General features: G+C 41.1%; 1 protein-coding gene across 1 annotated transcript in view; it reads right to left on the bottom strand.

The window, feature by feature from the left end:
- Nucleotides 1-21,576, bottom strand: part of GABA-B-R2 (gamma-aminobutyric acid type B receptor subunit 2) — an 853,882-nt gene that overhangs the window by 410,584 nt on the left and 421,722 nt on the right. The window contains exon 4 of the mRNA XM_067139049.2: nt 19,850-20,033. Within this exon, the coding sequence (XP_066995150.2) occupies nt 19,850-20,033 (184 nt within the window). The remainder of the gene's footprint in view (nt 1-19,849; nt 20,034-21,576) is intronic.

Raw genomic sequence — 21,576 nt, 5'->3', positions numbered from 1 at the left:
GCGTCAGGAAGGGCATCCGGACGTAAAACAGGGCCATTAAAACAGCGACACAGCTCGCACCCGCGACCCCACGGGTGTGGGAAAAGCGGTAGAAAAAGTAGTAGTAGTAGTAGAAAAAGAAGATATCACGCATTCTCTGTAGAAGTAACACATCAGTGGTGAATGTTTCTTCTTGTTTCTTCACGTATGTGAATACTGGTTTAAGGAGTTTGAATACTTTATTGCGTGCTTGTTTGACACCACCTTCATCAACTACGTCTTAACGTAGACTTACGCTCCTCGACAACCCGTACGTGGAACGCGTAAATCTCCGAGAGTATGTAACTCACGATTATGTTTAATGTCCTAATTGACAGATAAAAACAGATAAAAGAGGAGGCTACCAGATGAAGAAAAAAATTAAAATCCGAAACGTAGTTTTTAGGAAATAGCGCTTCAGAGTAAGGCAAAATTTGTGCTAAAATGTGACGTCACTCGCATACTGTGTTACAAGATGGCGCTGTGTTGATTCGCGCGCTCAGTTGGAGGTTAGCTGTCGTTGTGAATACATCAGTTGTAGAGAATAACAAATTTAATAATGGAAAAGGAAGTTTTGATTGGGATTCGGCAAAACCGTGCAAAAGGAAAAGTTGAAACGAGAAAAGTGAATGATGGAAGAAATAAGAGAAAAGAAAGGAAAAGTGCGTAATAGGCGTTACTGTGATAAATTGAAACAGCGAAAACATTTACAAAACCCTCAAAAGCCTGCGGCCGTTACAATAGTGACAGCATACCGCCTCATCTGTTTCCTTTTCACCGTTGTTAACTACCTCGAATATGCAGTAACATCAAGCTGATAATCAAGTGTAAACCAATCACTGTGGTCTTCATCAGTCGCGTTTGCACATCCACATTTTAAGAAATTGTATGATTGCCTCTGTAAATGAATGTACAGTCTGTGCCAATGTTGTTGTGTGTAAGATTAGACGATTTACTTTTACGAATGTGTCGGGTAAAAGGGAAAGTCGGATACGCGAAATAGGGAACATGCATAATTTTCAAAAATATATTTTTTTAAAAGTACACCAATGAAGTAGTACGTAAACGTATTACATTGTGGTAAGTTGCCTTGTTTTCTACCATAAAAAAATATTTAATAGTGCCTTTCCGCAAGGCGAGTGAAACGGCCTCTGACGTAAGCGGCGCGCTGTGACGTCACTATCCAGTACCGCATGGAGCTCTACCAGCCGTTGTGCATCAGCCGTTGCTAAAAGCCGATTGTTTATTACTCGTGATCGCGAATAATTTCGAAATGACAGAAGAAAGGTTCAAAACAGCACAGTTAGACAATCTACCATGTGCAGGTGTCATCATTCTTGAAAAATAGTGACTTTTGTGGCCGCAGAAATTCGCGGATAAAAAGCAAGTTTGTAAGTGGCGTCTTTTATGTACGTGCAATGTACTGTAACCCATAGTATTAGGATAACAACGAACCTGGATAGATATCACATTACTTTCAACATTTCCTTCTAGACTGATTCCCATATTAAAGAATAACATTACATTTTCGGGCTTTCAGCATTAGTAAAGTAAGAAATCGGATTTCAGCACTAACATAAACATATAGGCAGCATTATAGTACTAGTCCGCCTCTCTGATGTAGTGGTTAATGTGATTAGCTGCCACTCCCGGAGACCCGGTTTCGATTCCCGGCTCTGCCATGAAAGTTGAAAACAAATAGTACGAGGGCTGGAACGGGGTCTACTCAGCCTCGGGAGGTCAAGTGAGTAGAGGGGTATCGAATCCCACCTCAGCCATCTTCGAAGTGGTTTTTCGTATTTTCCCACTTCTCCTCCAGGCACCTAAGGCCACGGCCGTTTCCTTCCCTCTTCCTTGTCTATCCTTTCCGATCCTCCCATCCTCCAACAAGGCCCCTGTTGAGCATAGCAGGTGAGGCCGCCTGGGCGAGGTAATGGCCCTCCTCAACAGTTTCATCACCATACGCAAAGTCTCACGTTCCAGGACACTGCCCTTGAAGCGGTATAGGTGAAACCCTCGCTGAGTCCAAGAGAAAACCAACCCTGAAGGATAAACTGATTAAGAAAGAAAGAAAGAAAGAAAGAAAGAAAGAAAGAAAGAAAGAAAGATCATAGTACTATAGGGCTATAATCTATAATTCCCCCCCAAAATATATATATATATATATATATATTTATGGTTGGGACAGCTGGCCTACCCACTTCCGAGGCCCATGAAAGAGAAACATTAAATATCTTTGTGGAGGGAAAAAGTTAAACATGATAAAGATAAATATGACTTCATCTAGTTTTCACAAGTCGGGCTAAGTGGTTTAGACGGTTGAGGTGCTGGCCTTCTGACCCCAACTTGGCTGGTTCGATCCTGGTTTAGTCCGGTGGTAGTTGAAGGTGCTCAAATACGTCAGCCTTGTGTCGGTAAATTTACTGACACGTAAAAGAACTCCTGCAGGACTAAATTCCTGTACATCGGCGTCTCCGAAAACCGTAGAAGTAGTTAGCGGGGCGTAAAGCCAATAACATTAATTACATTTGGCTTTTAACAAGCTGAGCATATCAGGCAAGAAAAGTGTCCTGGTGACATTTTAGTCGTTCAATACAGGAATGTCTTTGGGTGCTGTGACTTTTACTTTTTCTTTTTTTGCTATTTGCTTTACGTCACACCGTCACATATAGGTCTTATGGTGACGATGGGATAGGAAAGGCCTAGGAATGGGAACGAAGCGGCCGTGGCCTTAGGTACAGCCTCAGCATTTGCCTGGGGTGAAAATGGGAAACCACAAAAAATCATCTTCAGGGCTGCCGTCAGTGGAGTTCGAAACCCAATACCTCCCGGATGCGAGCTCACAGCTGCGCGCTCATAACCTCACGGCCAACTCGCCCGGTATTTTTACCCTTCGATTTATTGACTTGGCTTGTATAAGCTAAAACTTAGGCTAAGTTGGATAATATTTTAAACACCAATATCACTATTTTCACCTGTGTGCAATTATGTTATTTATTTCATTAATATTATAATTATTATTATAATTGAGCATTGTTTACTTATAAGACCCCAACAGACAAGCATTGGTTTTGTGTAGAGTTATACATTTGTTAAATTCACGTTGTTTCCTTTCATGATGTACACGCCTATTTTTTGTTATATTATAGAGTATTTAGATATAGCCTAAATTTCTTTACAAATTAAGCTCTTCAATAAAGACATAAATAACTGTCGATTTATTATCTTGACATGGATCACCCAAAACATAGGTTAGGTTTGGAGAATACTTTAATAATCTGCATTAATTAATGCACTGTTTATTACTTTTATATTCCAAGATGTAATTGAAGCATTTAAATAAAGCATCATACATTAGAATTTAAAGTTTTACCACTAGAACAGCTGACATGGAAAAGTGATTCAAAATTCAAACAAATTCATCTTAGGTTAAAATCTTCAAAAAAATACACTGTAGAATTTTCCGATATATCACCAGCATTTCTGCGGCTCGCCAAAATCCATTTCTCCCTAGTTTTAGCGTCTTTGGAACATTTATAAACAATTTGTTTGGGATGGTATGCGATGTGCTATTGCAGATCGGAACTCTACACTATTTATAAGTTTTCTGCCTCACTGTCTGCGCAGGATTCATTTTAAGTCTAAAATATACCACTCAGATTATTATCCAATGTATAGACCTCGAATTTAACTGTACCAGACACTAACATAAAGTAGAAATACGCAAAGTGTATCCTGCTTCTCACAACACACTATGTGTTATTTCGTCTGCTAATTCGGTGAACCTGTACGATGACGTCAGACCAATGAGATCGCGTACTTGCGTCATGTGACAGTTTCGTACATTGATTTAGATTTTTATCATGTTTGGAGTTATTATTTGTACATTCTGATCACATTTTTGAAATCTGCATGAAATTTTGAATCAGATTAGCATATTTTTAATTAAAACCCCGGATCATGCATGTCCCCTATTCGGTTAAGCGGGAATCCACTGTATTTTAATATGCAGTTATATACAGTTATATACAGTTAAATTTTATATATTCACAAAACGCGAGGATAATCGTAAACTGTGGTGGTCGAAGAGATGATACTTGGAATCCTAGCAGGTGCACAAAATATTCATTCTATTTAAATCAAGTGTATTTTGAAATAAAGTAATCGTCTGCGATGGCCAATTTTTGTGCGGCCGAGTGTACATAGCTCACATGTACATTATTTCAGCCCCACAAATAGAAGTGAGTAGCGAAGCACTGAACTAAGACTAAGGTGGAAGTAGGAGTGTCATTTCCTTTGTAGGCTATATCTTTAAAACTGAGAATTTATTAAAGACTGTCTTCAGCCAACTCGTTTCTAAACATGTATATTTGTAGTTAAATAGGTCTAGGCACAGATCTTATAAATACTGTTGTACGATCCGAACGTTTGCATGGAGATGGAGTGAACAAATGAAAATGAAAATCCACAGCCTGTTCCCAGTCATTCGACCGGGTCAGGAATGGAATGAATGAATCCCCATCTAGCGGCGAGGATAGGATTTGTGCCGGCTGCGGAAACCTGTCACACTCCTCTGGAGCAATGATTAATGAATGACAGATGAAATGAAATGATACTGGAGAGTGTTGCTGGAATGAAATATGACAGGAAAAATCGAAGTACCCGGAGAAAAATCTGTCCCGCCTCCTCTTTGTCCAGCACAAATCACTGTTACGATCTTTGTACTTGATAGCGTCTTTGCTTACTATCAACTTGCTAGAAATAGCGTTGTAATTGAGACTTGCTTTCAAAAGGGTGCCCTTGATCGGGACACTAGATAACAAAATATCAAAGTACTCAGAAACGGCAGTACACAACCGCGCAGAGTGCCGAGAAGCGTGCAACATGAGAATATAACCGTTCAATACATTGTGTCAACATTACCGTAAACAGTGCAGCTTAGAGCTCCATACATGTGCATAAATAAGTTAAAAGGCCGCTACCCAAGAGAATTGCCGTGGTAGGTACCAGTGAAAACAAAAGCATTAAGGGAAAGGAACTCGAGGAAGAGAATTTTGGAAAACAAGTTTGAAAATAACAATATATATTATACCAATCTCAAAGGGGTAACAAATTATATTTTACATCAGAACAAATAGAATGAACCAGCATATGTCATAATAAAAGCGTTAAGTTTGATTTTAAGATACGTAGGTGATACAAATTTTAATTACATCGTCATAATCGAATCCCTAAGCACCAGTCACTACAATCTTTGGACATATGTTCCGACACTTCAATTAGGGGAAAAAGAAAGGGAATGGGGGGGGGGGGAGACCCATAAATTCAGAAATCAGTTTCTTTGCATTATATTACACAATATGCTAGAAGGGAGGTACATCAATAAGGTTTCAGGCTCGTGCCAGTAGAATAGAAAGTTGGTAGTGTGATACACCTGCAAGATGAGCTCACAAATTGATACAGTGTTTACAATAAGACATTGTAATGCAACCTCATGGCAAACAATTCAAGAGATTCAGAATTGAAATAAACCAATCTCGAATTTCAGGGAGTGATCCTATTGGTAGATTAAAAATAAAAATAAATAGGAATTCTAACAAATGATCCCAGCAGGGATTAAAACACACACGCATGCGCAGAAGTGATAATAAAATAGAAGCTAACCAATGAACATACAAATTAAATTAGCAGACCACATCTTTTGAGCAAGCACCATTTTTACGCAAATTAAGCAGATAGATGGGGTAAGAAAAGAAATAAAGATAGGTACAAGATAAAGGATAGAATAAGGAAATAAGAAACGGAGGAATGGGATAGGATAAGGATCAAGCCGCCAAGTCCCCAGCGCTAACAGACGCGATGCAAGAGTTCATCTCAGAAAGCAGGAATGTTTATGGACTAGAATAGTAGATCAGCTGTCCAGTACACCATTTTACACCACATTTTAGGAATATAAATGTCCAAAAGGCAGAACATTTGCGCTGCTAGAATACTCAGATGTGTCCTGAAGGGACCAAAGTACAATTTTCGTTACTACGGCGAAGCCCAAGTATAGCAAGGTAGGGCACGTTAAATGATAGAAAGAAAGTGTGTCTGCTCACCCTTGACAGAAGTCCAGCACGAAGTTTACAAGTAAAATGGACACGGACCAGCCGTGTGGAGAGTTCCAGCTCCCACTGTCTTCAACAAGGTTATACCACAACTGACCCGCCAAATAAACGACACAAGGCCATATATATATGCCAGCGGGGTATATCGAGAACATACTATAGGTGTGACGTCAGAGTGGATGCGCCATAGAGGCGAGCAGTGACAGCAGTAGTACAAGCAGCGGGGAAGCCGACAGTTCGTAACAGCAGACGGAGAAAAGAGCACCAATTCGACGGGGAGATTATTTTTTTTTTTTTTGACGTAAGGTAAGCACTAATAGCTCGCAACATATACTCCCACCACACGGGAAAAATCCGAAGGATTGGTGCGATGAACGATGTAGAAGCACGTCGAGCAAGCGATGGTTGGTGGAGCCAGCACAGATGAGGACGGTGAAGATACAACGCGGATCCCATGATGAACAGACGAAAGCAGCAACAGAAGAATGCAGAAGAAACGTAGACATGCAGATCCGACGAAGTCCAGACGTGGCGCATCTCCGGGGCCGGTTAGGATGCAGGAGCAAAGGGGAAAAAAAAGAACGAAAGAATGAGTAACAAGAAAGAAGAAACAAGAAAAAGAGGAACAAGTGGGGGGAGGGGGGGAGGGAGGAGGACAAAGGAAAATCCGGATCGTATCATAACAATAATACAATGATAAGTGGTCTGCAATCAAAATGTTTACAATGAAAGAACAAACTTGATCAATAAATATATATATATAAAGAAGGTAACACAGATAACGAATATAATGAGAGGAGGTCAGGCGTGAAAAGATTAGACAGTGGGAGCTGGAGGGAGGGAGAGCAGAAACCAGAAAAAAAAGGGAGAAAAAGGAGGACTGGACAGCAAACGATACCAAAGAAACAAGAAAAAAAAAGGTATAGCAGGCCCGATCGCTACCCAACTCCCACCCTAGAAAGAAAAAAAAAAGGGAGGGGAGGGGGCCTTAAGAATGGAACGGTTTTAACATAGAAAAATGAGCTTTTTTAATGTCCGTGGGGGTATGAAGAGATTGAAGCTGAGCAGTATTAGGGGATGGAAAGGAAAGAATACGAAAAGGGCCTAACCAACGTGGGGAAAGTTTAGCGGAAACATTTTGTGAAGCGGAACTAAGAGGATGGTTTTTCAGAAGAACTTGGTCAAACATCTTAAATTTAGGTTGAGAGACCCGAGTTCTACAAGCTTTCCTATGTACTTCCCTCGCCTGAAGGAGCTTGTCATATGCCTTTTGCAATTGGGAATGGCTGAGGCGATGAGGAGGGGTGTCCAAGAGGGAGGGCAAATCCCACGTAAGAGACAAAGGGGTGTTCAATTCACGGCCAAGAAAAAGTTTAGCAGGGGAAAAACCCGTAGAGGAATTGATGGTCGAATTTAAAGCAAGCACAAAAGATGGAAGTTCAGTATCCCATAGCTTCTGATTATTGGAGTGAAAAATGGATAGGAAGGTTTTCAATTTCCTATGGTACCGTTCAACAGTGTTGGCTTGAGGATGATATGGAGAAGTACAGATTTTTTTGATACCTAATGAAAAACAAAAATTATAAAATAATTTCGACGTGAAAATGGATGCATTGTCAGAAATAAGAAATTTAGGGAGGCCAGTAATTGGAAAAATATGGTTAGACAAAAGATTTATAACAATTTGAGAGGAAATATTTCGCAAAGGGCGAACAATGAGAAATTTGGAGAAACCATCTAATAAAGTAAAAATATAAGAATTTGATTTAGACGATTTGACAATAGGTCCGACAATGTCAACATAATATTTCTCACAGGTGTAGGTAGCGGGAGAGGCGGCAAAGGTGCCATAAGGAAGGTGATTCAATGGCTTATGGCGTTGACAAGAGGCACAAGAACGCACCCATGAAAAAATATCCTTGCGCATTTGGGGCCAATAGAATTGGGAGGCAAGGCGTGCATAAGTCTTAGCTCTCCCAAAATGTCCCCCTACAGGAGAGTCATGAAAGTATTGATAAACCATGGACCGTAAACTGGAAGGAAGAACAAGGCGAGGAGTGGCCTTGGGAGTAGGCTTAAAAATGAGAAGTTGCTGCTGATGACGAAACGGGCCAGAATAATTAGGGGAAACCAGGTCACGAGAAATTTGTTGGCAGTAAGGATCAAGCTGTTGATGTTGTAAACACGATTGAAAAGAAAGCGGAAAATTAGTTAACGAGGAAACAGAAAAAACAGAATTAACAGGAAGTGAATCGAGCTCAGAGGGTTGGAAATGAGGTTCTTCAAATAAACGAGATAAAGCATCGGCAACGGAGTTGTTATATCCAGAGACGAATTTAAGAGAGAACTTGAATCGTGAGAGGCGGAGTAACCAACGACCCGTACGACCAATTTTCGGGGCATTATGGAGGAGCCAAGAAAGAGCCTGATTGTCGGTACTAACAATGAATGGGCGGTGGTCAAGATAATCAGCGAAGTGTTCAATAGAGAGGATGAGGGCAAGAGCCTCTTTTTCGTAGGTAGAATATTTACGTTCGGCAGGGGATAATAGACGGCTAAAATATGCAATAGGGAGTGTGCAATCATTAATAGTTTGTTGGAGAACGGCGCCTATAGCAATATCAGAAGCATCAGTGGACAATTCAAAGGTGACGTTAAAATCAGGAATCTGGAGAAGAGGTGCATGAGATAATTTAGTTTTTAAAAGATCAAAGGCAATTTGTTGTTGAGAAGACCAAAGGAATTTAACACCTTTACGTTTAAGAGCATTCAAAGGTTCAGAAATAGCAGAAAAATTTGGAATGTATTTGGCATAGAAACCGACCATTCCCAAAAAAGATCGTAAATGTTTTAAATTAGAGGGAGGCGGAATTCTAGTAATAGCAGAAACCCGTTCAGGGTCAACAGCAATACCATCAGAACTTAAAATATGACCCAGAAATTTAATAGAGGTTTGAGCGATCAAAACCTTAGACGGATTTACGGTTAAGCCGACGTTGCGGAGACGTGTAAGGACTTCGCGAACGTGGGACAGATGAGATTCAAAATCGGGAGAAAAAATCAAAATATCATCAATAAAAGGGAAAAGATATTTGTACTTAATATCAGAGAATAGGGAGTCGACGAAGCGTTGCATAATTTGGGAACCTAAATTCAAACCGAAAGGGACTTTTTTAAATTGGTAAAGGCCATTAGGGGTAATAAAAGCCGTATACCGGGAGCTAATGTCATCCAACGGGAGCTGGTTGTAGGCCGAATTAAGATCGAAAATCGAAAAAAATTTTGAACCGGAAAAATGTTGAAATGCAGAGTTTAATTTGGGCATAGGATACGCATCATAAACAATTTTCTCATTCAACTTACGAAAATCCACAATAAATCTCGCGGAGCCATCAGGCTTATCAACCACAAAGGCGGGAGAGGCGTAATCGGAAGATGATGGAATAATAGTACTATCATTCAACATTTTTTGTATTAGCTGATTTAAAACCTTCATCCGAGGAGGACTAAGGAAATATGGAGAGGAGCGAACAGGGGTGGTATCATTAAGATCAATATGGGCAAAAAAATCCCTGACAGTACCGAGCTTAGGGGTGATGACGTCCGAAAATTCAGTGAGCAAAGCTTGAACTTGATCGGAATGAATAGAATTAATTCTAGGAAGGGGAGAATAGAAACGAGAAGGGTAGTCGAGAGTATGAATTAAGGGAACAGATTTATCAGAAAAGGGAAAAGAAACTTTAGAATGCGCGGAATCAAGAAGAAGACCAGTATAAGCAAAAAAGTCATACCCCAAAATGATAGGGAGAGATAAAGATTCAGCGATAAGGAAGGTAAACGGCCAGGAAAAATACTGCATTTTAATATGCAAAGAAACCGTACCAATAATATTCAAAGGCTGATTAGAGACAGAAAGACAACGTGTAGAGGTAGGAAGATAATGTAAATGGGGATCTAGTTCGGTTAACAATTTATAGAATTGATAGCTGATAAGAGAAACAGCGGCACCTGAATCGAGAAGGGCGACAGAAGGAGAGTTATTGGCAGTAACTAAGATATGACAAGTAGGAGGTAAAAATGAAGCCAAATTTGAAGTGGATTGGGAAGATGCCGTTAATACAGGAGGCAGATTTTCCCCATCAAAGCGTCTACTGCCTAGCGACGCGGGTGGAATGCGTTTCCCGAAAATGGAGTAGTACACTGACGCGCAAGGTGGCCGGGCAGTTTGCACCGATAACAAATGATAGGAGGGCGGACAGCGTGAAGGGAAGGTGCGGGTAAAGCAGAATATGAAGAAGTAGAAGGAATAATCGGAGGAGGAACAGATGAATAGAACGAACGATCTCCTAAAGAATTTATAGTGTGCTGATGGGCTAAATTATAAAGTTGCAGAAGAGAAACAGGAGGAGCTAAAACGTTAAATAGCATGCGAAATGAGGGAGCCGCGTAAAACTGTATAATGGAAATTAATTCCTGGGTATTATGTGATATATTCAAAACATCGGTATAAGTTATGATAGAGTCAAGATAATCATGAGCAGGTTCATTAGGTAACTGATGTCGTCTAATAAATTCATTACTCAATTTATAACGTACTTCCAGGGGTAGAAAATAATTATGAACAGCGTGCCTCAATTCGTACCAGTTAGAGAAGTTCGACATATTATCAAGCCAAAATGTGGAGAAAAAACCCGTGGTTTTCGTGGAGAGAAGACCAATCAGTTGAGGAAAGGAAGCTACTTTAATATTTAAAAATTTACGGGCTGAAAATAACCAAATTGTAAGACTACGAGGATCTGTTGCCGATAACTGGGGGACTTGAAGTAAAGATTGTTTAATAATCTGAACATTGAGAGAACTATCCACCGAAGTGGTAGGAAGAACAGGGGAGGGAGGGTATGGGGGAGGGGGAGGGGCCATAGGGTATCGGAAGGGAGGTGGGTTACTCTCGTCAGATGTTACATCAGGCGCATGATCAGTAGAAGACGGAGAGACTGAGGAAGGAGAAGAAAACGAAACTAAATTGGGAACAGAAGGATTTGGGAGTGACAAATTTTGAGGAATTGGTGAAGACAGTAGAGAAAGGTCATCCCCTAAAGGGAAATTATCTGAAAAACAAGCCATGATATACAGAATAATCAAAGAAAAGGACTAAAGTAAAGGGTAACTCTGCTACCATATGTTACGATCTTTGTACTTGATAGCGTCTTTGCTTACTATCAACTTGCTAGAAATAGCGTTGTAATTGAGACTTGCTTTCAAAAGGGTGCCCTTGATCGGGACACTAGATAACAAAATATCAAAGTACTCAGAAACGGCAGTACACAACCGCGCAGAGTGCCGAGAAGCGTGCAACATGAGAATATAACCGTTCAATACGTTGTGTCAACATTACCGTAAACAGTGCAGCTTAGAGCTCCATACATGTGCATAAATAAGTTAAAAGGCCGCTACCCAAGAGAATTGCCGTGGTAGGTACCAGTGAAAACAAAAGCATTAAGGGAAAGGAACTCGAGGAAGAGAATTTTGGAAAACAAGTTTGAAAATAACAATATATATTATACCAATCTCAAAGGGGTAACAAATTATATTTTACATCAGAACAAATAGAATGAACCAGCATATGTCATAATAAAAGCGTTAAGTTTGATTTTAAGATACGTAGGTGATACAAATTTTAATTACATCGTCATAATCGAATCCCTATGCACCAGTCACTACAATCTTTGGACATATGTTCCGACACTTCAATTAGGGGAAAAAGAAAGGGAATGGGGGGGGGGAGACCCATAAATTCAGAAATCAGTTTCTTTGCATTATATTACACAATATGCTAGAAGGGAGGTACATCAATAAGGTTTCAGGCTCGTGCCAGTAGAATAGAAAGTTGGTAGTGTGATACACCTGCAAGATGAGCTCACAAATTGATACAGTGTTTACAATAAGACATTGTAATGCAACCTCATGGCAAACAATTCAAGAGATTCAGAATTGAAATAAACCAATCTCGAATTTCAGGGAGTGATCCTATTGGTAGATTAAAAATAAAAATAAATAGGAATTCTAACAAATGATCCCAGCAGGGATTAAAACACACACGCATGCGCAGAAGTGATAATAAAATAGAAGCTAACCAATGAACATACAAATTAAATTAGCAGACCACATCTTTTGAGCAAGCACCATTTTTACGCAAATTAAGCAGATAGATGGGGTAAGAAAAGAAATAAAGATAGGTACAAGATAAAGGATAGAATAAGGAAATAAGAAACGGAGGAATGGGATAGGATAAGGATCAAGCCGCCAAGTCCCCAGCGCTAACAGACGCGATGCAAGAGTTCATCTCAGAAAGCAGGAATGTTTATGGACTAGAATAGTAGATCAGCTGTCCAGTACACCATTTTACACCACATTTTAGGAATATAAATGTCCAAAAGGCAGAACATTTGCGCTGCTAGAATACTCAGATGTGTCCTGAAGGGACCAAAGTACAATTTTCGTTACTACGGCGAAGCCCAAGTATAGCAAGGTAGGGCACGTTAAATGATAGAAAGAAAGTGTGTCTGCTCACCCTTGACAGAAGTCCAGCACGAAGTTTACAAGTAAAATGGACACGGACCAGCCGTGTGGAGAGTTCCAGCTCCCACTGTCTTCAACAAGGTTATACCACAACTGACCTGCCAAATAAACGACACAAGGCCATATATATATGCCAGCGGGGTATATCGAGAACATACTATAGGTGTGACGTCAGAGTGGATGCGCCATAGAGGCGAGCAGTGACAGCAGTAGTACAAGCAGCGGGGAAGCCGACAGTTCGTAACAGCAGACGGAGAAAAGAGCACCAATTCGACGGGGAGATTATTATTTTTTTTTGACGTAAGGTAAGCACTAATAGCTCGCAACATCACACATGGAGTGACCGGGATTTGATCCACGGAACCCAGCGATGAGAGGCCGCCGCGCTGCCGCCTGAGCCACAGAGGCTCTTAAGGGAACAAATCTGGAAAATAATTTGGTATATTGTCGATGGGAAGCTTTAATTGCACTGTGTTGCTACTCCACGATCACTAGCAGAGCAAAATATCGTTCTATTGCACTGAAGTACCCGAGTTCATGTTCCAGTAGAGAGTGTGTTGACATGGACTAATATTATTACTTTTACTTGGCATCCGTTCAGTAGCTATCGCCACCGAAAGGTTTATTGCATTCAAACCTTCTTAAACTGCAGTCAACAGTGCAACCTTCAGCATAGAATTTACGTTGCGTAGTTGGTAAAATTTCGTGTGAGGACAAAATAGTGGGTATGTTGTATAAATAAGAACCGGTAATATGTGATCGGTATTGAAATGAACAATATGGTTTTTCCATCTGACAGATCCGTGCTCTTGGCGTCCACCACATTATGGAACATCTGTGGAACGAAATTCTAACACCTCGATGTCTCTTAAAATCGCAGCAATTGAAGTGGCGGTAAACAAATATTCTTTTACTACTTCCTGACATTTTCCTAATTATTTGGGAGTTATCACCTATGTGGACTGAGCCAGTTTTACGGTGGACGCCCTTCCTGAGGCCAACTACATGAAAGGATGCATTCACTATTGTTTGTTTCCGTGGTGGGTTGTGTGCAGGTTGTATGTATTGGGACAAGCACGAACATACAGTCCCCGAATCAGAGAAATTAACGGAACACGGCTAAAATCCAGGTCGGACCCCATGAATCGTGACTATTCAGCCAAGGAATAGGACAAGGCACGTTAAACAAATAGCACTATAAAAGTATATAAAATCTCCATTTCTTATTTCGCAATGATATTGAGAAAACACTAATAATTTCGTGTGTCTATTTTTAGCCGCGTGCAGCCCTTGTAAGGCAGACCCTCCGATGAGGGTGGGCGCATCTGCCATGTGTAGGTAACTGCGTGTTATTGTGGTGGAGGATAGTGTTATGTGTGGTGTGTGAGTTGCAGGGATGTTGGGGACAGCATAAACACCCAGCCCCCGAGCCAATGGAATTAACCAATGAAGGTTAAAATCCTCCACACAGCCGGGAATCGAACCCGTGATCCTCTGAGCCGAAGGCCAGTACGCTGACCATTCAGCCAACGAGTCGGACATTGAGAAAATGAGAACGTTTCAATTGAAATTGCCAATTGAAATTATTACGTCCCCTTTTCAAAAAAAAAAAAGTACAATGAAGCTTTCACGACCACGAATTTCGAATCTTTTAAAGAAAAAATACGGTTCTTTCAACGAAGTATCTTCATAATGTTGCCGCATAGCTCTCCACGGCCTCCTCCATCGGCACGAGTTCGAATTACGGATCTTGCACGGCCAATTAAATATACACTAAGCTAACTAGAGTGACGCATTATGTCGGCCGTGCTCTGAATTCTGCTGCCTTCCACAATATTAAGAAAACGAAAGAGAACCTTGAGAAGGGGGAAATCGGAACCATATACAGGGTGGTCAAAAACAACGCGAACCGGGTATCTGAGCTTTAGAGGGTTGGTCATATTGATAAACAACTTGAAAAAAATACGTCGATATCTAGCGTCGTTGTCATTTTTTCAGCTGGTGAAGTTAGCCAATCAGATCGTTTCAAATAGGGTTTGTGAGGCGGTGTTATTAAATCTGCACGTGACTTAAAACCGGCTTGAGGGCCACGGCGAGAAATCAACATCAAACACGAACACCCCGCGGGTTTCAGCCGGTGTCACTACAGCGCGATCCTGTCAGCTCAGAGGTCCGTCACTCAATTCCTCCCCGGGCGAATGTTTTTTCTCCGATTGGTGCCTTCAAGCGAATCTTAAGCCACGTGCAGATTACGCAACGCGGCCTCGCAAATCCATTTTAATTCGCCCGCGAAGCGATGAGATTGGCTAAGTTCAGCAGCGAATACAATGCCAACGGCGCGAGAATCGAAGTTTGTCAAGTTATTTATCAGTATGACCAACCCTCTAACGCTCATATAACAGGTTCACGTTGTTTCCGACCACCCTGTACAGGTTACAAAAACAATACAATGATGATTATTTTTTGAAAGTTTAGTGAAAGTACCTTCTATCAGCGAATTGAGCGAATCTTCACCATTCTGGCGTATGTAGCCTCCGTCTATAACCAAGAGACATAACTCTTGCCACTGATTTTGAAGAATGACATCTAACAAACTTTAATCGTGGATTTTTCGTTGTAGACATTTCTATGGTAAAGATACGATTCGGGCAAGGTGGAATTCCACGTGCTTAGTTTCTTGTCAATAAAATGTCTCTTATTCAGTGAGGTGAGTTTGTCATGCTGGTACATACAGAAACATTATACAGAGTGAAACGAAATTCGCGCACTCGGGCGTCGCAGCGCGACTCCTCACATGCCAGAAAAAAAAAAAAAATGTCTCTCACAAAAGTTCGTCCTGCGAGTATATCCGGCTGAGAAAGGACGTTGATGAGTGGCAACCTGGCAACACTGTAACCACATGTAGAGTAACTAACTCTTTCAGCACGTATTTGTCGTTCGGTACAGTTGGTGCAGAGGACAGAATTTTGGCGTAGCATACAGGAGGTCGAGGGGTCGATCCTGGGTTGAGGCGTATGTTTTTTATTTCGTAAATGTAGTACAGGTGGTATGGTATCTGGCAGTGTTGCCAGATTGCCACTCTTCAACGTCTTTTTTCTGCCGGATATACTCGCAGGACGAACTTTTGTGAGATATATATTTTTTTATTGCTGGCATGTGAGGAGTCGCGCTGCGACGCCCGCGTGCGCGAATTTCGCTTCATCCTGTATACTGTAGTAATCACGACTTTTGACCCCGTGTACAGATATACTATCATGTTCATTTCAAATGTCACATGACTTTCCAGATAGAAGACAAGCTTACGCACTAGTTATTATACATTTATGTCATTTTTGATAATAGAAAAAAAGGTCAGGAGAGAAAGAAAATGAAGTAAGATATCATCTAAAATTGTTATTTAAGAAATATCGGCGGGTAATCTAAGCAATAGGGTCTCTGAATGAAAGGTTTAAGTGTGCCTGACGCGCGGGCAAGTGATGCAAGACAACCAATAACACATTGTGTCGCTCGATCAAGGTGAGAGTGGTAATGTGCTACACTTCACAAGAACGACTCTTGTAGTCCCCACCTAGTTTGACAGTTGTTTGAACTCACTCACATCTTCGATTTCCTCTGTGCCTGTTACTGAGGTGCGACAGATGGATGAGAGAAACTCCTGGAAATCGCTTCAAGAACTTCAAGACCACGTCGACAGACAACTGTCATCGCGGAGAGTGAAACTACAACCAACAAACTTTAATTTGTTCTCCAGGAAGTGTGTATGTGCAAAAATTGTATTTAGAAAATTGATCGGGCTGTTTAAGGGATGGAGGATATATAGGAGTCGAATGGCATTGTAAGAGTCCGGCTCCATGGCTCAATATTGAGAGCACTGGCCTTCGGATCAGAGGGCTGCAGGTTGGCTTCCCGGCCAAGTCGATGATTTTAACTTCGTATGGTTAATTCCTCTAGCTCGGAGATTCGGTAATCGTCTTAATATATTTCTCTTCATCTACACACAACACACCAGTCTACGAACCACCACAGGTACACGCAGTACCGGATGCATCCTTTCATATTGGGTTGGCGTCGGGAAGGACATCCGGCCGTGAAACGGGTTGGCCAAATTTACAAGTGCCGACACCAAGTAGTTGGGAGAAGAACAGAAATAATAATAAGAATAATTATTTAACACTAATCTGTTCAGCTACTATAGATTCTTCTTGATCCTGTGTCTGTTGTTTGAGAGATCCATATTGCTCTGTATCAAGTTGTCATACACTAAACGGATGTAAAATAAGCAGAAAAATTTTGAGATTGAGTAGCCTTCGTTCTCTCCCATACCCAGTGAAACCCTTGCAACACAGGTGACTGTCTTCCATGATTCCCAGTTTAGCTCTTTTATATAAGATTATTTTGCTTGAAATGGCGCCAGGAATTTTAATAATTTATGTACCGGGCGGTACACCTCCACGCCACTAATTCAAATATTGCACCAGTTGAAACTTCTCTACCGGAGAAAGCCTGAACTTTAACAAACTGTATTAACTCAACGGTTTCTCGGAAGATGTCACTACTGTAAATTTGGTAATTTTGAAGTGTTCTGAACTGTCTATTTTGATTTGTGTTTGTTTGCTCCGTATCTAGAAGTTTGGACATTCTCTAACATATGTCTCTACCACAACTTTGATAACGCACTCTGGTGTAAAGGAATGAACTTTCTTGAAGAAATTTAGCATTCATAAGTTTTGTTTTTACTAAATTTTGTTCTGTGGTTTGGGGGTTGGCAACATTTATCCTTTCTTTCCGCCTGTTTTGAATTTAACCAATAACTAATTTTTGTAATTAATTTCTGACCAGTAGTGTACTTCTTTCTCGATGTTGATGTGTAACTTTCAGCTATCCAATAAAAGCGAAAGGGTGTGTCTTCTCATTCCTGAAAGGTCTCGAATGTTCCACGAGGGTATATAAACTGCTGATTTTCTTGTCTCGGTGCCACTTCCGTAACATCTCTCTTAGTGTGTGAATATGTATCAGGGGGCGGGAAGCGCCTCTTTCTTCTAGCAGCAGTTCTTCTACAAGGCAATGGCCTGTTAACATCTTCATTTCTTGCTAGCTCAGCAGTTTAACTCTCGGGGAGGATTCGAAACTTTTGGTATGTAACTTACCTTTTTAAAATGTAAATTCTTTTCTGTCTATGTAAAATCTATAAATTATAAATTACTGTAAAGCGGGGATAGAGAGTGCTTCACCCTCTCGAACTCCCCTTCATTTTTGAAAAGGAGGTGATTACGTTTTCATAACCGTTCTTCTCTTCTTTAATATAGTAAAGTTTTCTCATACGTGTCACCTCCCTAGCTTAGGATTAGCCCCTGTATGATCGGCCTAGCGCCACATAGGTCTTACACTAAAACTTGGTGTAGGAGGGCAAGTTATCGCCTCCATTCAATTTTGTAATTTGGGCCATTTACTTAACTCGTTTTGTTTTCCTTCCTGCGAAGGCCCAGTAGGTTGGGTATTAGTTACCCCTGTTTCCTTGTGTGCCTTAAGGGCAGATAGAAATGAAGTTTGTTGTAGCCTTTGATAGGCTTGTAAAATTGAGAGCGGGTCTGCTCTTTTTCTTAACATTGTAATTAGGAGCAAGTGCTCCTCGTACTTGGGGGTTTTCTGCCCTTCAGCAATTGTGGTTGTGAGCTGAGAGCTCAGGAATTAGACTTGGGGCTCGAAGCCCAAATCTTGTAACAAACTGTAATTTGTTAATTTGTTAATCTGCTACTTGGTACCTGTTATACTCTGTTAATTGTTGATTTTGAAAAGAAAATATAACCTTTGTTAAAATTTTAAATTAACTTTAATTCTATAGTTGAGACCTATTCCAGCTCGTACCTTCTTTCACCTCTAACTACCACGGATATCTCCGTAACAATTTATTTGTATTTTATGTTAATAATTTGACAACCAACAAGAATTGAGTCACATGTCACATTCTTATCTTTTTAGTGAAATCTATTAGTAATATGAAATAATTCATGTTCTAATTTCGAGAACTAATTCATTTTGAACTATTTCTCTTTATGTAGGCTTAGAATCGGCACAATTGTTGAATGCATTTTCAGATATTTCAGGGCTGCCATCTTCTCTACTGAAAAATGAATGAAAATCCACGGCTTGTTTCCGGTCATTCAGCCGGGTCCCCGATGGAATGAATGAAGCTCCCATCTAGCGGCGAGGATAGGAATTGCGTCGGCTGCCGAAGCCTGTCGCATTCCACTGGAGCAACGATTAATGACTCACAGATAAAATGATATTGAAGAGTGTTGCTGGAATGAAATATGACAGGGAAAATCAGAGTAGCCTACCGGGAGGAAAACCTGTCCCGCCTCCGCTTTGTCCAGCACAAATCTCACATGGAGTGACCGGGATTTGAATCACGGAACCCAGTTGTGAGAGTCCAGCGCGCTGCCGCCTAAGCCACGGAGGCTCATATCTTCTTTACTATCAACTAGATATTAAAGAATCTTTCTTGGTTCTTATTTTTTGCAAGCTGCTTTACGTCACATCGACACAGATAGGTCTTATGGCGACGATGGGAAAGGGCTAGGAGTGGGAAGGAAGCGTCCATGGCCTTAATTGAGGTACAGCTCCAGCATTTGCCTAGTGTGAAATTGGGAAACCACGGAAAACCATATTCAGGGCTGCCGACAGTGGGGTTCGAACCCATTATCTCCCGAATACTGGATACTGGCCGCAATTAAGCAACTGCAGCTATCGAGCTCTGTTTCTTGGTTCTTACCATGATAATACATTTTTGTATCACCAAATCGTAACGTAACTTAAAGATGGAAGGTCCAGATAAGGGTTTTCTATGAACAAGGTGGCCTATTTATATAAAAGCAACATTGGCGTCACGGTCGAAAGTAAAAATTATTTACAAACCACATTTGAATTATATAAGTAGTCACTGTATTGCATTTATAATTCAAATGCATGGCAATTATTAGGATGGAATTATATTTTATCAAGGCTTGTTACTTTCTTATCAACTCTACAGTAGTTCCAGTACTGACTACAGATACTAATGCTAGTTCAAAAAGGTGGGTGGAGATGACGATAATGAAAAGCAATCTGATACATTTTCAAAAAGAGAACACAGGACTACTTACAATGCCCGAGACAGTGATCTCTCCGTTAGTTGACAGTGGTAGAAGGTCTGTAAGGATGCAACCCTCTAAGGCTGCAGCAACCTCGCCGCCAGAACAGGGAACTGAACCTTCTTCGTGCAGCCACCACTCCTCCGTGTACGTACCCATGATGATCCACTGGTACTTTCTTCCATACATTCCAGCCCTGTGAAAAAATTAATACATGTTAACACTGCACTATACAGTATTAATTAACAAACACACCCTGGGACAATCATTCAGTGTTACCAGTAGGTGTAGAACCAGAAAAAAATTCCCATCAGGAGAGCCAGTAACGTCGCCAAGCCCCGGGGTAGATGCAATCAACAATGGTTTCTCCGTTTATCTACTCGATTTATAATGTCTTACACTCAAATATGAAGAACCCATACATTCAAGTCAGTGGAAGGGTAATTATTTGATGAAAGTGCAAAGGAATTACTAGAATATACGTACGTGATGGAGAGAGGTAGAACTTCTTCTCCCTCTTCTTATTTTCTACAGCTTTTCCCACACCTGTGGGGTCGCGGGTGCGAACTGTGTCGCACATGTAGATTTGATCCTGTTTTACGACCTGACACCAACCCCATATGGAGGGATGTAATCACTATTGCGTGTTTCTGTGGTTGTTGGTAGTGTAGTGTGTTGTCTGAATATGAAGAGGAAAGTGTTGGGACAAACACCAACACCCAGTCTCCTGGCCAGAAGACTTCATCAGATGCGATTAAAAGCATAGGGAGAGGTAGAACATGGATCTTAACAGGGAGAGTTGCGGAGTTAATAAGACTTTTGACCAAGCCCACATCAGAGAACGGTGAGGGGCCCAAAGTAGTCTGCTGCCCTCGAACAAGAGCGGAACATCTAGAGCGCACACCTACGGCAGAGCGCTGTAGTCGCAGTATACACCAGACAGCTGCTGCGCGTTAGTTGTAGAGCAGTAGGGTAGTGAGAAGCTCTTCACAAGCCTGTGCATGCAACCTCAAGAAGAGGTTTATGTTATTATGAATGTGACGTATGCTAATCGACAAGTCTTTAAAAAAGTCTTGAAAGTTTGCTTTTACTTCCATTTCGTCTGTTTCGTTTTTCTGATTGAACTTCAATTTTGTACTGAAAATGAAGTGGCGTATGGCTTTTAGTGCCGGGAGTGTCCGAAGACATGTTCGGCTTGCTAGGTGCAGGCCCTTTGATTTGACACCCGTAGGCGACCTGCGCGTCGTGATGAGGATGAAATGATGATGAAGATGACACATACACCCAGCCCCCGTGCTGGCAAAATTAACCAATTATGGTTAAAATTCCCGACCCTGCCGGGAATCGAACCCGCGACCCATATGACCAAAGGCCAGAACGCTAACCATTTAGCCATGAAGCCGGATAAGTTTTTACCGTCTTCGATTTACGTGAGTTGTTTATTTAGAAAGAAATTCATCCTGCTCCTTGGCTGAATGATCAGCGTGCGAGCCCCCGAGGTTCAATTCCTGGCCAGGTCAAGGATTTTAACTGTGTATCGTTAATTTCTGTGTCTGGGAACTGAGTGTTTGTGATCATAATATACATCTACATACAACACATCACACTAACACGCAAATACATCTGTCCATATAGGTTTAGCGTCAGTAAGGGCATTTGAACGTAAAACTGGGCTTAATATATACGACGGTTGACGCCAGATGACTGGAGGAAGACAGATAGGAAGGAAAAATGTTCAT

The sequence above is a fragment of the Anabrus simplex genome, chromosome 2 (assembly GCF_040414725.1).
Source record: "Anabrus simplex isolate iqAnaSimp1 chromosome 2, ASM4041472v1, whole genome shotgun sequence".
NCBI lineage: Eukaryota > Metazoa > Arthropoda > Insecta > Orthoptera > Tettigoniidae > Anabrus > Anabrus simplex.
Note: the sequence above shows the minus strand (reverse complement) of the source record. Positions and strands in the feature narration are given on the sequence as shown.